The sequence below is a fragment of the Electrona antarctica genome (genome assembly GCF_951216825.1).
Source record: "Electrona antarctica genome assembly, chromosome: 4".
In the NCBI taxonomy this organism is placed as follows: domain Eukaryota; kingdom Metazoa; phylum Chordata; class Actinopteri; order Myctophiformes; family Myctophidae; genus Electrona; species Electrona antarctica.
The window spans coordinates 21,941,535-21,953,566 of record NC_136809.1 but is presented as its reverse complement, the minus strand read 5'-3'; the positions used below and the strand labels follow the sequence as shown (position 1 = coordinate 21,953,566).

The 12,032-nt window shown below is 41.9% G+C and overlaps 3 protein-coding genes across 3 annotated transcripts; 1 reads left to right on the top strand and 2 right to left on the bottom strand.

Annotated features, from left to right (window-relative positions):
* Nucleotides 1-1,168: 1,168 nt before the first annotated feature.
* On the bottom strand, nucleotides 1,169-5,469 carry LOC306921717 (THO complex subunit 4-like). Its single transcript, XM_079498985.1, has 6 exons — nucleotides 5,091-5,469; nucleotides 3,640-3,807; nucleotides 3,234-3,381; nucleotides 3,071-3,143; nucleotides 2,320-2,554; nucleotides 1,169-1,622 (listed from the first exon to the last, which is right to left on the bottom strand). Exons 1-6 carry the CDS (start codon nucleotides 5,307-5,309, stop codon nucleotides 1,608-1,610), a joined length of 858 nt encoding a protein of 285 aa, XP_079355111.1. The 5' UTR covers nucleotides 5,310-5,469; the 3' UTR covers nucleotides 1,169-1,607.
* Nucleotides 5,470-6,089: 620 nt separating this feature from the next.
* On the top strand, nucleotides 6,090-8,500 carry anapc11 (APC11 anaphase promoting complex subunit 11 homolog (yeast)). Its single transcript, XM_079499326.1, has 2 exons — nucleotides 6,090-6,277; nucleotides 8,032-8,500. Exons 1-2 carry the CDS (start codon nucleotides 6,169-6,171, stop codon nucleotides 8,175-8,177), a joined length of 255 nt encoding a protein of 84 aa, XP_079355452.1. The 5' UTR covers nucleotides 6,090-6,168; the 3' UTR covers nucleotides 8,178-8,500.
* Nucleotides 8,501-10,175: 1,675 nt separating this feature from the next.
* Nucleotides 10,176-11,781, bottom strand: ppp1r27b (protein phosphatase 1, regulatory subunit 27b). The gene is made up of 3 exons (XM_079498728.1): nucleotides 11,469-11,781; nucleotides 11,132-11,282; nucleotides 10,176-10,705 (listed from the first exon to the last, which is right to left on the bottom strand). Exons 1-3 carry the CDS (start codon nucleotides 11,710-11,712, stop codon nucleotides 10,588-10,590), a joined length of 513 nt encoding a protein of 170 aa, XP_079354854.1. The 5' UTR covers nucleotides 11,713-11,781; the 3' UTR covers nucleotides 10,176-10,587.
* Nucleotides 11,782-12,032: the final 251 nt, after the last annotated feature.

Below are 12,032 nucleotides of genomic sequence, written 5' to 3'. Positions count from 1 at the left end.
GGATGAAGAGCTCTCTGATGGACAATAAAGAGTTTCAAAAACAGCACCAGTTGAATACCAGTCTACAGTTCAAAATATTCAAGCCAAGCCACACCATCCAACCAAGGTCAAGATGATGTCAGGTAGAGCTGCCACTTGGCAATCGAAGGTTCTCGGTTAAAGCACTGCTCCCTGGCTCTGAGTTAGTATGGATAGACACAAATGGTGTTTTCGGACACAAGATTTGAGACACTGCTGCCGAAGAGCAGGTTGCATAGTTTCTCCACTCGTGTCTGTCTGGTAAAGTGATTGGAATACAGGTACCAACTACAAGCACATCTGGTCTCAGTCAATGTCAAAGTGCAGGAGTAATCAGAAAGATTTGATCTACATGGGAGGTCAGGAAGGTAAGGGAGAACACTTCTCAAAAGCAGATACAGTAAATGCACACCCACTTGTGTGAGTCGAGTTTGCCAGACAACACAACACTGGGGCAATGTGCTCTGATCAGACGGATCTAAGGTTGTTTTACCTGGTCACAATGCTTCATGTTTGTTTAAAACATAGAACTACCATTGACCAAAATAATTGTTTAGGTGGCCGTGTTGCTTTTAAATCAAATTTGTTGCAAGTCACATATTTCCTTGTACCTGAATACTTGGAAATAGGGGGGCCCTTTCTGTCAAAGAGATGCAGTTGAATAAAAAAAAATATATGGAAAGTCCAAGTCCAGACCTTATAACAATAGAAATGTTGGGAGACTTAGACAGTTGTACATAAGCAACATTACAAAATGTCTCTCTTCTCCTCCCCTGGCCAGCTGGGGCGAGGGGAAAGGAACTGGTCGGAATAACGTGTTCCTTGCATGCGCTACGTCCGGCCGGGGAAACGCTACCGTCAGGTGAAAAGAAGCAGCTTGGACACCTCCTGCATAGAAGGAAGCATGAGGCCAGTCTGATGCCCCCCCCAGGCTGAGGTTGGCAGAGGAAGTGTAGCACCCAGGATTTCATTAGATAATTGACACTGGGTGAAAAAAAAAGGGTTGCAAAATATAGCGTAAAAATTGAAAGTCTCTCTTCTCCGACCTAGCGCATCCATCTGAACTTCTAAAGACTGATGGGGATCTTCAAAAGTATTGAACACACATATGCTCATCGTATAATGGCAAATAATCTTAAGACTAGACAAGTTATACACATTTGTAACAAGTTTAATACAGATATGTACATGTGGTGCATCTCTTCCATTCATTAATACACCACAATTTCCATGGTTCAACTGTACATAATTATTGAAAGGACAGAATCACAATTATACATGTGATTCATGTCAACTGTCTTTAGATATTTTAGTTACAAAATGGACAAATTCAATTGTAAAGCAACGACTTGCACTTAAAAAGAGCATAACGTTTATCCCCCCCCCTCCCCCCAAAAAGAAACCCTAAACCTTTCCCAAAACATCAGGTAAAAAAGCATTTGTGATATTAAGACCAATTAAAAAAATACCCCATAAAAACAAAACTCAATGTGCAATTAAGAGTCCATTGAGTCCAGAAATCTACAAAAACGTAATATCCAACCACAGAAGGACAACGTGGACTGAAGAAAGATCCTCAATGAGTGCCCTTAGCTGGTGTCCATCTGAAAAGTAATATGAGACAAAAATGATTAACGATCACACCACAGGGGTTAAAGCATAAAAAAAACATAAACATGTTTGACAAATTGGGGAAAAAAAAGGGGGGAGAGCGAGCGAGAACCCGCACTCATCTGCTCCAAAAGTTATACTTTATTGACGACGTTTGGAGCCACGGCTCTGTATCTGGTCAAACTGGCCGTGGCTCGAAACATCGTTAATAAAGTATAACGTGTGTGTGTTCTTTTCTTTTGAACCCAGTGATGTGCATATTCGATTAGTTTTTGTTTGACAAATTGAAACACATTTAATTGTGAAATCAAAGCAGCAGTCTTAAGGCTCATTCATAGTCTGGATTTTCGGTGGTGAGGTGACCACCGCTGAAATAACGTTGAGCGGTGGCGAGTAAAAACAGAGAAGGGCGGTGGTTTGCTCTTCACCGCGGCTCGTGACGTCATGTTGTAGTTCGGTGGTCACCTCACCACCGAAAATCCAGCCTTAAGACTGCTGCTTTGATTTCACAATTAAATGCGTTTCAATTTGTCAAACAAACTATAAAATTGGCTTAACCCATTCAGGCAAGGAACCCCTATATGCAACTACACCTTTCAATCGTTGTCTAACCTCAATGTGGTCATAGGATCAGTCCGCTCCATTTACGGACACAAGGACTACAGATACTACATTAATATAATAAATTACCTTGGCATTATAAGCATCCAACTGGGCATCCAGCTCCTCTGCAGATAGCTGGGGTCTGCTGTTCCCACCTCTTCCTCCACCTCCTCGACGCCGGCCTCTGAAGCCACCTCCTCCACCTCCACCTCCTCCACCACCACCACCACCTCCACCGCCACCGCCACCTCCTTGCCTCGTGCCTTCTCTCTTTGGAAAATTGGGACGCCCAATCCTATCCCTGTCGAATCCTGTGCTTGCTCTAAAGTGAAGGAAATGCACTTGATTAACCACTTGAACACTACCTATTCTGGGCATGTCATAACAGGCAAATATTCTGCAAAATAATTGGCGATCAGCAAGCTCACAATAATAACATGTTGTGTGCCGGCCAGATAAACCCAATAATTAGAATTAACACTAATTACAGTTGCACAGTACTTTAAACACACCCGGGACCCATGCTAAATGGGACCCGACCCGGAACGAGACAATATTTCGTACTAGGGGCGCTGTGCCCCCCTACTAGTCCCTGACTGACGTGAAGATACAAGAATGTAGCAAGCAGCTCAAAACAGCCATGCAGTAGTGCTGCCTTAGCCTACCTACTGACGTCAGTCAAAGCTTAGCATATGTCAAGTCAGACAAACGTAACCCTTGACTTCCAATTGGTGGCCTTCAAAATAATCAGCCTATACACAACACAAATTGTGGGATTGAAAGGGGGGAATGGGGATGGCATCAGGACAGCTCTACTGCAGAGTGAACATTCACTTACCTTTGTGGTCTGTCTGACTGTGGTCTCTGTGTCTCAGAATCAGAAGTTACTTGTTGGATTTTCATGGGACAACCTAAAAAAAAAGGGAAAAAGGGTAAAGGCTCATACAAAGGCAAGACAGACAGTCTTACAAAGTTAGAGACGGAAACCATAGTGCCCTCACCATCAAGTGGAACGCCATTGTACTGTTTCATTGCCTTTAATGCATCCGCCTTCTTTTCAAAGTGGACATCTGCAGTTCCCTGACTGCGGCCAGAACGATCATAATGCACAGAGGTCTTCTTTAAAGTTCCAAACTCTGCAAACAGCTCCTGGGGGGGGGGGGGGCATGTGGAAACATCAGAAAAGTCACCACCATTGATATTGGCAAACTTGATTAACAGTACAATAAGCACAATACACAGAGGAACAACAATCGTCCACTTTTATTTCTATTATTTAATGTAAATGCAGTCCAGCTTGCACACCATGCATGTTTCCCTACATTGATGACTCCAATGTGGATCCCTGGAGGGCTCATTTGAGGTATGGCTTAACATTTTACGGTAGTCTGCAGTTTCTAAAATTACCTTAAGGTCTGCATCAGAGACACCAAAGTCAAGATTGGAAACTAGGAGCTTGCCACCAACTTCAACGCCTCTTCCCACTGCTGGTCCTCCACCTCCACCGCCTCTAGTGGTCCCACCAAAGCCTCCGTCATACATGTCATGTTGCCATTTATCTGGCAACTCTCGGGGCTGAAAATATTAAACAGAAAAAATATGATTACTTAAAGATTCCAAAGAATTTTAAAATACTAAAAGTATTCAGTAGTAAAATGACTCCATGTTTGTAAATGGGACCCGAAACGAGACAATATTTAGTGCTAGGGGCACTGTGCCATGGTCCCCTACTACAAGAATGCAGCAAGCCGCTCAAAATAAACAGGTAGTCAAGCCATGACAACAAGCTACATGTAATAGATATTAAAACCTAGGGCATGTGGTTTTCATTGGTTAAAAAGCTCTATATTGTGGTGTAGTACACATTGCTAGTGTTTGTTCAGTAACAGGAATCGCAATGTCTCCCCATCTTTTTATGGAACAGAAAATGCATTTTCAGCTCAGGATACCATTCATTTTATCCAATCAGGATAGAGAACTCAGTCAGGAAACAAGTACAATTGTCAGTGAACTGATGAGACAGAAATAAGCAGACAAAATCGGAACTGGTAGTTAAAAATTGTAACAAAATTTAGTTTCCGTTTAGAGCTGGAGAGACAGGTAGTACTTTCAACAAAAGTTGTTTTAACCAAAAAATATATAACTTACCCTACCTTTAAAGATTACCCCAAATACTCAATACACTGTTGTATCAAGGAGCTAGAATATATTTTAATTAATGACTTGCCGCCAGGAAGAGGGGACACATCTTAACTTGAAATCACTGCAGAAAGGGTATTTTGAAATTGTACAGCACCGTTGGTCAAGCATTTAACTTACCGAGACAGTCTTGAAATCATACTTTATCGACAAAGAATCGCCATTTTGTTTCAGACGAGTTGTGCAATTATCCAAATCGTGATCCGAATATTGGGGAAATTACATTGAAAATAAAAATCTCGATGATACAGAGTAAAGCTCGAAAAGTGCCGCGAATCCAGTAGTTTGGAATGGGGGTTGTTGTTACCATTACACAGAGACACGGCTATTGTTCAACAACAGCTGATCCTCTTCTAGTGTAAATCCAAACACGAGGAGGACATCTTTATCGCGGCATGTTTAATATTTAAAAACATGCCATATTGGAACGAGCAAACGTACAAAATATGTACAAACGAGCCATCCTTTTAACGAATACGTGTTAAACATCGAAGCCTTTTAACCGATCTCAGTTGAACCATGTGTTAGCATTGAAACATTGGCGTTCGACGCAACAACTCCATTGTCCTCTTTAACACCACAAAAGTGGTTACCACCGGGTTTTATGAACCATGCGACGTTAACTCGACAATTTCCAACACATTCCTTTCATATCATACCCTGCTGTACGGCGTGGGTCTGCTGTTTCTTTCCCGGCTGAAGTTCTGTCGGCCCCGTGCGGGCCCGGATCCACCGCCGGGCGACCGACCTGAACTCCCACTGCGCCTCGATGCTCCTCCGCCGCGGCCTCCTCCTCCGCCTCGGCTTCCGCGACCGCTGCTACCTTTCTTCCCCAGCTTGATGATATCGTCCAAGGACATGCTCATTTTATCGGCCATGTTGGCGGCGGTTGGTTCGATGCTTTCTGTGAAATCACAGCAAGGTAGTAACAGCTATGGCCGGTTTTGCTCGGCCTCGTAGTTTACAAGTTGGGGATGGCGTTGATGAGAGATAAACTTAATAAACCGGCAAGATGCGTGCCTTTAAATACTGTGACGGAAAGACGGAAAGAAGTGACGACTTCGACTTTCAGCTACAACTTCCGGTTGAAAGACGCTGGTACTCAACGTCGGGTTCGGGGACCACTCTATGGGACCACCCTTATAACGCTATGGGACCAATTCAACTAACAGCCATGTTATTAGTATTATTCATATTAATATTAATACTTTTTTTGTGTACACTCTTTATACTCTTTATTTGATTTGTATTTGTTTTTACATGATTTGGTGCCACCTAGCTCTGGTCCATACATAGCTCTAATGCATTAGACTCGAGCTATGGACCAGAGCTAGGTGGCAGTGGCACCCATAGATATATATATATATATATCTATGGTGGCACCCACTGTATTTTACCACCCTTATCATTCACAAGCAAGAATGAGGGATGACTTGTAGCCCTCAGATCATAGCCTCAGATATATAGTCACAAACAAACAAAACAATAATTAATAACAAACAGTCATAATATTGGGAAATGAAATAACCAAACATAAACACAGTAACGTACGCTAGATGGCGGACAGACCAGCCGCAGTTGGGGGGGGGGGGGGGGGGGGGGGGGGGGGGTTGTCCCCCGTGTTGTCTTTCTGTCCTCCGACCTGTAGGTGGAGACGTTCTTTGTTCTCATTTGTCTTTTACAGAAGAAGCTTTGTGTGTTGTGGAAGGCAGCCGTTCTGCTCTAAAGTAGAAAGAAATGAAGGTAAAAATCAAACAGTGGAATGGTGTTGCATCCTGGCTGTGGGTTGCCAACGATGAGAATTGTGGAATCTGCAGAATGCCCTTCAATGGCTGCTGCCCTGATTGTAAGTAAATCAGTAACTCATATTTGTCGTTTCAAATGAGATGTATGTAGTCGCAAAATCCATGGCCCGGTGGTAAGTAAGCATGAACCTCTGGCATGAACGTTCCTAGTCATGTCATCAATTTAGTCTAGTTGTATGAAAATATTATTATCATAATTAGCCTTGGGCTAATGCAACATCAGCCTTGCTATAGCTACCCCAAAGTGAATCTGTTTACATTGCAAAGCAATGTGTCAAAATAAAAACTATTGAAAAATGGCTTGCTAAACCACATGTTAAATTGCTGTAAGAAATAGGTCTGGATAGCGTGTGTAAACTTAAAGATTTTTCAAACAAATAGCCACAATTTTTTAGATGTTTGCATCCACTTGGTATTTGGTTAGCCCCAGCCCCCAGCATGTTCCCTCAGCTCTACGCTTGCTGAGGGAACATACTGGGGCTAGTATTTGGTATTGGTATTTGGTATTTCAACTGTGTTCTAAGGTAGTTGCACCGTTGACTGTTCATACAGGTAGCCAGTAGTACAGGAATGCACTATGCACATAATGATTAGTAGTCCTTAAAGGTGGTTGTTCCATTGGACATCCTTCTGTCAAGTCAAGTCAATTTTATTTATATAGCACATTTAAAAACAACAGCAGTTGACCCAGTGATTTCCAGAATAGGTAGACCGTAGTCTATCACAGTGCAATAATAAAACATGTAATACAATCGGGGAAAAAACAGGCCAAAGCAAACAAAATAACAAAACAAAAAAAACAATGAACGACAATAAACACTAAACTTCACACTGTATTACAAGCCAGACTAAAAAGGTGTGTTTTCAGGTTAGATTTAAAAATCTCCAGGGTGGGGCTAACCTTGATGTGGATTGGAAGATTATTCCACAGTGTGGGACCAGCTACAGAGAAAGCCTGATCACCTTTGGTTTCACCCTTTGTAGGCGGGAGATGGCGGAGTGGGGCAGACCCAAATATAGAGAGTTGCAGTAGTCTAACCTAACCGGGAGGTGATAAATGCATGAGTGACTGTGATTAGGTCTGTATGGGTTAGAATGGGTTTTAGTTTGGCTATGGTTCTGAGCTGGTAAAAACTGCCTTTTACGACATTACTGATTTGTTTATTAAAATGTTGTGCTGTGTCAAAAAAAGACTCCCAGGTTTTTAACAGAGCTTTTGGAGTTTGACAGCAAAACAGATCTTGCTGCTGTCTGTTTGCTCATTATCAATATCAATGCCCTTATTGCGAAGTGAATAGTTGATTATCTGGTATTTCTTACTGTATCTCAATGGTTCTAAAACATTTCCATGTCAAGGATCCCCAAATTGGTATTAGGCTGTCCATTTGATAACTAAAACTACATCGCATGGATGCATCTGGGACGTATCCTCAGTGATGTATCCTGAGGTCAACTGGGTTTTGGGTCTACCAACATCATACCCCTCATCATACCCCCATCTCGATTTACGTCCCAGTAGCTACCCTCGATCAGTCCATCAGGGAATGAGCAAGGCCACACAATCCGTTGCTCCAGAACTAATCTGCCGGGACTGGGAGAACCAGATTCTGGCGCATGGAAGGACTAGGCTCTGTGGGTTGACTCCTGTTCGGGCCCCTCCTACGTCTCACCAGAGAATATGTTGTACAATTTAAGTCAAGATAATATTTCTGTTGTTGGATTAGATTAGTACATAATGCAACTGTTTACTGTCAGCTGCATACTTCTGGATCTAATAACATGCTTCTTGTTACAGGTAAGGTTCCAGGGGATGACTGTCCACTTGTCTGGGGCCAGTGCTCCCACTGTTTCCACATGCACTGTATCCTCAAATGGCTAAACTCCCAACAAGTCCAGCAGCAGTGCCCTATGTGTCGACAAGAGTGGAAGTTCAAAGAATAACACTACCCCTGAGGCAGCAACACATTGATCTGCCTGACAAAGACTCAGTATGAAAGTGCCCTGCTGTTTTGTGTTCACATCTGGATGGATCCGACCGAGACAGGTTTCTGTTTCACACCCGACATTAGCATCCCAAATGCACCTTGATGAACCATTTGGTCACAGTCAGCAATCAGAGGCATGTTCTTGTTTGCATTTTTCTACCAATTCTGTAGCTCTTCTTATGTACCGCTTCAACCAGTGAACAATTTGTCGTGCATTATACGTTCAGTTGACAGCAGTCATGTAAATAAAACAAATAAAAAAGGTAGTTTATTTCTAGAGTTTTATGTCTAAACAATATACAGGTGATTGAATGCATCATTTCATTGTTAATTGCTGAATGAGCTTCGGAGGATCTACTCATTATGGAAACCAATCACTTTCTACTGGTATTCAAATTCATACAACCCCTTGATAGGATTTACCTACTCTCTCTCTCCCCTACTCATGTACAGCTGTCCTACCCCTTTGCTCAACCCTCTTATCCCTAATCCAAACACAACACAACACAAACAGTACATTCATAATCATGTCCCACAAACAAACAAAGCACAATAACATGTAGCTAACTGCCGTTCCAATTATCACTCATACTCACAAATTGTATATAATAATCACAGCTCTGAGAATCACACACAATGACACTATCCCAAAGGCAACACATTTTGTCTGCCTGACAAAGACCAGGATGTTTTGTGTCTCGATATTTCTTTTCACACTTCCCAATACACCTCGATGACCACTTTCATCCATTTTGTTTGCATTTTTCTACCAGTTCTCAAACTTATTTGTATTTACCCCTTCATGTAGTAATGTAGTAGTAATGTTTACCTATATAGGGGGAGGGCGCAGTGATGCGTTCGGTAGGATTTTGGCTTATTTGGGCGCCATCTTCCTGCCTACATGTAGGCTAGTAGGATGCTAGGCTACTTGGCTGCCAGTCTGTAGTTCGTAAGTTTGCTTGTCAGTGACACTGGTGTGTACACTGTCACTGACAGCAGTACACCATCTTCCATCTCTCCTATCTTTGACTTGTCACAACTCTTCTACTCTATGGCTCTGGATCTGGATATTATTATTATTCGCCATTAGAAAATGTTGTTTTCCTCCCCTCACGTCAAGACAGTTCTCAATGTTTACATCTTACTTGACGAGAAGACATGTGGACATATCCTTATGGAACCAGGGAGAGGGGGAAAACACCACGAGAGTGACGAGTGATCAGCCAAACATGTGTTCTCTCCGCTGTAAAATAATCTGTCTGTATGCGATCTGACCATTATTATTTTGATTACACAGTCATGCTCGTTTGAGGACAGGTAGAGAGCAGAGCATACATGTGTTTGGGAATGTTGCTGAAGTGAAGGTTATGTTATTTTGTCAGCTGACACCCAGATCAAATAAACCATACAGCATGTATTTAATTATTTGATAAGTAAGCAGCAGCCTGCTACTATAGCCTACTGGTAGGCAGGAAAATGGCAACCAGAATAACCCGTTCTGAGCGAAACTCCTCCCTATGCACTGGTGATTTGGTGCATAATGTATTTGATTCCAAATAACTTCTCATGGGGGTATACGAATTGTATTTCTACTGCTATTCAAATTTACATACGGTAACTTTCATTGATGGGATTACCATTGGTAATTTACCAACACATTGTATTCCCTACAATGATTCAAGAGAATGTCAAGCTTTTGTGGTATCGTTTTCAACCCACTTTGATTATTATGGTTTGGCAGAATGGCTGTGATTTGATTTTCTGCCTTATCTCTTTAAATCTACCATAGGCATAGAGCATAGTACAGCATTTTGTCAAAATAACCTATGTAATTACATTTAGTACTGAATCAAACTTGTTTTAGTCATTTTGGAGATCTGTACTGAATCAGACTCGTGTTTAGTCGTTTTGTGTTCTACAAAATGTGAGACAAAACCAAGCAATTTGTTTCTTAAACAACTTTATAGATACGTATAAAAGTACTTCAATGTACAAATAAATATATAAATACAATTTACTTGAAAACGGAAAGAATACCGTTTTAACAACAAAACAAACGTAATTATTCCCGATGAAAAATGTAAAACAAATTGTCGAAACATCCTCGCCTAGTATTCATACACCACAGTATAAAAAGTAGAAAAACTGCTAATTTGGCCAGAAAACGACAGGAAATGTGTGGAGCTTGACAGGGAGAAACCTATACCACTTGTAAAAGTTCATTATACAATCAGCAGCCAGCTGTCAGTCCTTCCTGCTGGCAAGTTCTTGACCTCAAACTGAAACTCACAATATGAGTATGGTAAGCTTTGGCCCGTTGCTGCACAGCATCAGGTTGTGTTTTAGGTCATGAAAGGCAGTCGATCTCAGTCAGCCTGGGTAAACAGCTCCAACAACTTCTTATTCTCCGGGTCAATTAGATCAACTGGTTTTTCCCCCCGTTCATTCTCAAGTTCATGGTCAGCACCCAGAGAGAGAAGGTACCTGGCAAACAAACAGTAGCCAAGGTTAGACAAACAGGCATCATGTCCTGCTGCTTGCTTGTGTCAGAATGTGTCATGTTGGACAAGTGGACTTCGAGTTTCAGGGAGGTCAAAGAGTTACAAGAATGCTGCAAATATGCCACCTTCTTAAATCTTTCTCTTACCCACGTGACACAGAATGGTTTAGCCAATGTGTGTGCATCCTTTGATGCAATGCTTTCCAAACTGGTGTCCGGCCCCTGTGAGGCCTTGTCTGTTTTGAGGTAGTCAAAACATCTTAAACATGCACAAAATCCAAACTTATTTCCCTGACCATTTATAAATAAGTCCTTGATTCATGATAGTCTCTACCTGCTCCCAGTCAGTCCAACTCAAATGAGTAATGAATTGTCTAGCTTTTTTTATATACATAATGAGAGATGCTTACTGGGCAATGTCTGGGAAACCATCACTGCAGGCCATGTGGAGAGGGGTCCATCCTTCCTCGTCTCTCTGGTGGATGTCAGCTCCAAACTTGAGCAGTAGCTTCACACATTCCAGGTTTCCAGACAGTACAGCCTCATGGATGGCACCCATGCCTGATGGTAATAACAATTAATGCCAATACCATTAGCTCGGTGCAAAAATGCCGTTGAGGAATGTTACTCGTATTTTCTGCTATTCAGTCAGATGAACTCCCTACCAATACCGATTACATTTAGGAAATAATCAAATATGCTAACAGCAAAACAAAATGATCCTGATATTAATTTATGGTGCCTTACCAGAGTGATAGATAGTGTCCAGGCTGACTCTCCTACATCGCATATAGCGTCCAATCCTCTCCAGCTCACCCTCTCGTACATAGTCCTGGAAGACAATGTCATTCGGGAAACGCACATTGTGGAATTTCTTTAGTGAGTCAGAGTCCTTGCAGATGACTGCATCCTTCTCAGGATAAAGTATTCCCATTGCTTGACTGGTAGATCCTCTTTTGTAAATGTGATTTTCCTCAAGTCCAAGGTTCATTTTAAACCTCTTTCCACTGTATTAGGTTCAAAGCAGCTTGTTTCTATTCTAATTCAAACACATATTTGAGATCAGCACTGTATATTCAGTTATGTGTATGAAGTATGAACAGCAGTCTTCTGAAGCCAAGGAACTTTATCTAGACCTCTATATACTCTCAGCTGGGCTATTTTAGGACACGTCACCTCACAGATCCAGTAACTCAAAATGGAAGATGAGTGTCCCTCTAGTTATAGGGCCCTCCTACTAGCTAGCCATAAGTTCCAGACATAACTCAGATCATCTAAATCATGGAAACAGTAACCTCCATTTCTCACATA

What these genes read in the sequence shown, in the direction of transcription:
- LOC306921717 (XM_079498985.1), bottom strand. Translation starts at nt 5,309, where the DNA reads ATGGCCGATAAAATGAGCATGTCCTTGGACGATATCATCAAGCTGGGG. An exon ending in TCTCTGATGCAGACCTTAAG is followed by an intron (nt 3,382 to 3,639) that starts GTAATTTTAGAA and finishes CCCCCCCCCCAG; the next exon opens with GAGCTGTTTGCAGAGTTTGG. An exon ending in CAGTCAGACAGACCACAAAG is followed by an intron (nt 2,555 to 3,070) that starts GTAAGTGAATGT and finishes CCTTCACTTTAG; the next exon opens with AGCAAGCACAGGATTCGACA.
- anapc11 (XM_079499326.1), top strand. Translation starts at nt 6,169, where the DNA reads ATGAAGGTAAAAATCAAACAGTGGAATGGTGTTGCATCCTGGCTGTGG. An exon ending in CAATGGCTGCTGCCCTGATT is followed by an intron (nt 6,278 to 8,031) that starts GTAAGTAAATCA and finishes TTCTTGTTACAG; the next exon opens with GTAAGGTTCCAGGGGATGAC.
- ppp1r27b (XM_079498728.1), bottom strand. Translation starts at nt 11,712, where the DNA reads ATGAACCTTGGACTTGAGGAAAATCACATTTACAAAAGAGGATCTACC. An exon ending in GGACACTATCTATCACTCTG is followed by an intron (nt 11,283 to 11,468) that starts GTAAGGCACCAT and finishes TATTACCATCAG; the next exon opens with GCATGGGTGCCATCCATGAG. An exon ending in GGTTTCCCAGACATTGCCCA is followed by an intron (nt 10,706 to 11,131) that starts GTAAGCATCTCT and finishes TTTGTTTGCCAG; the next exon opens with GTACCTTCTCTCTCTGGGTG.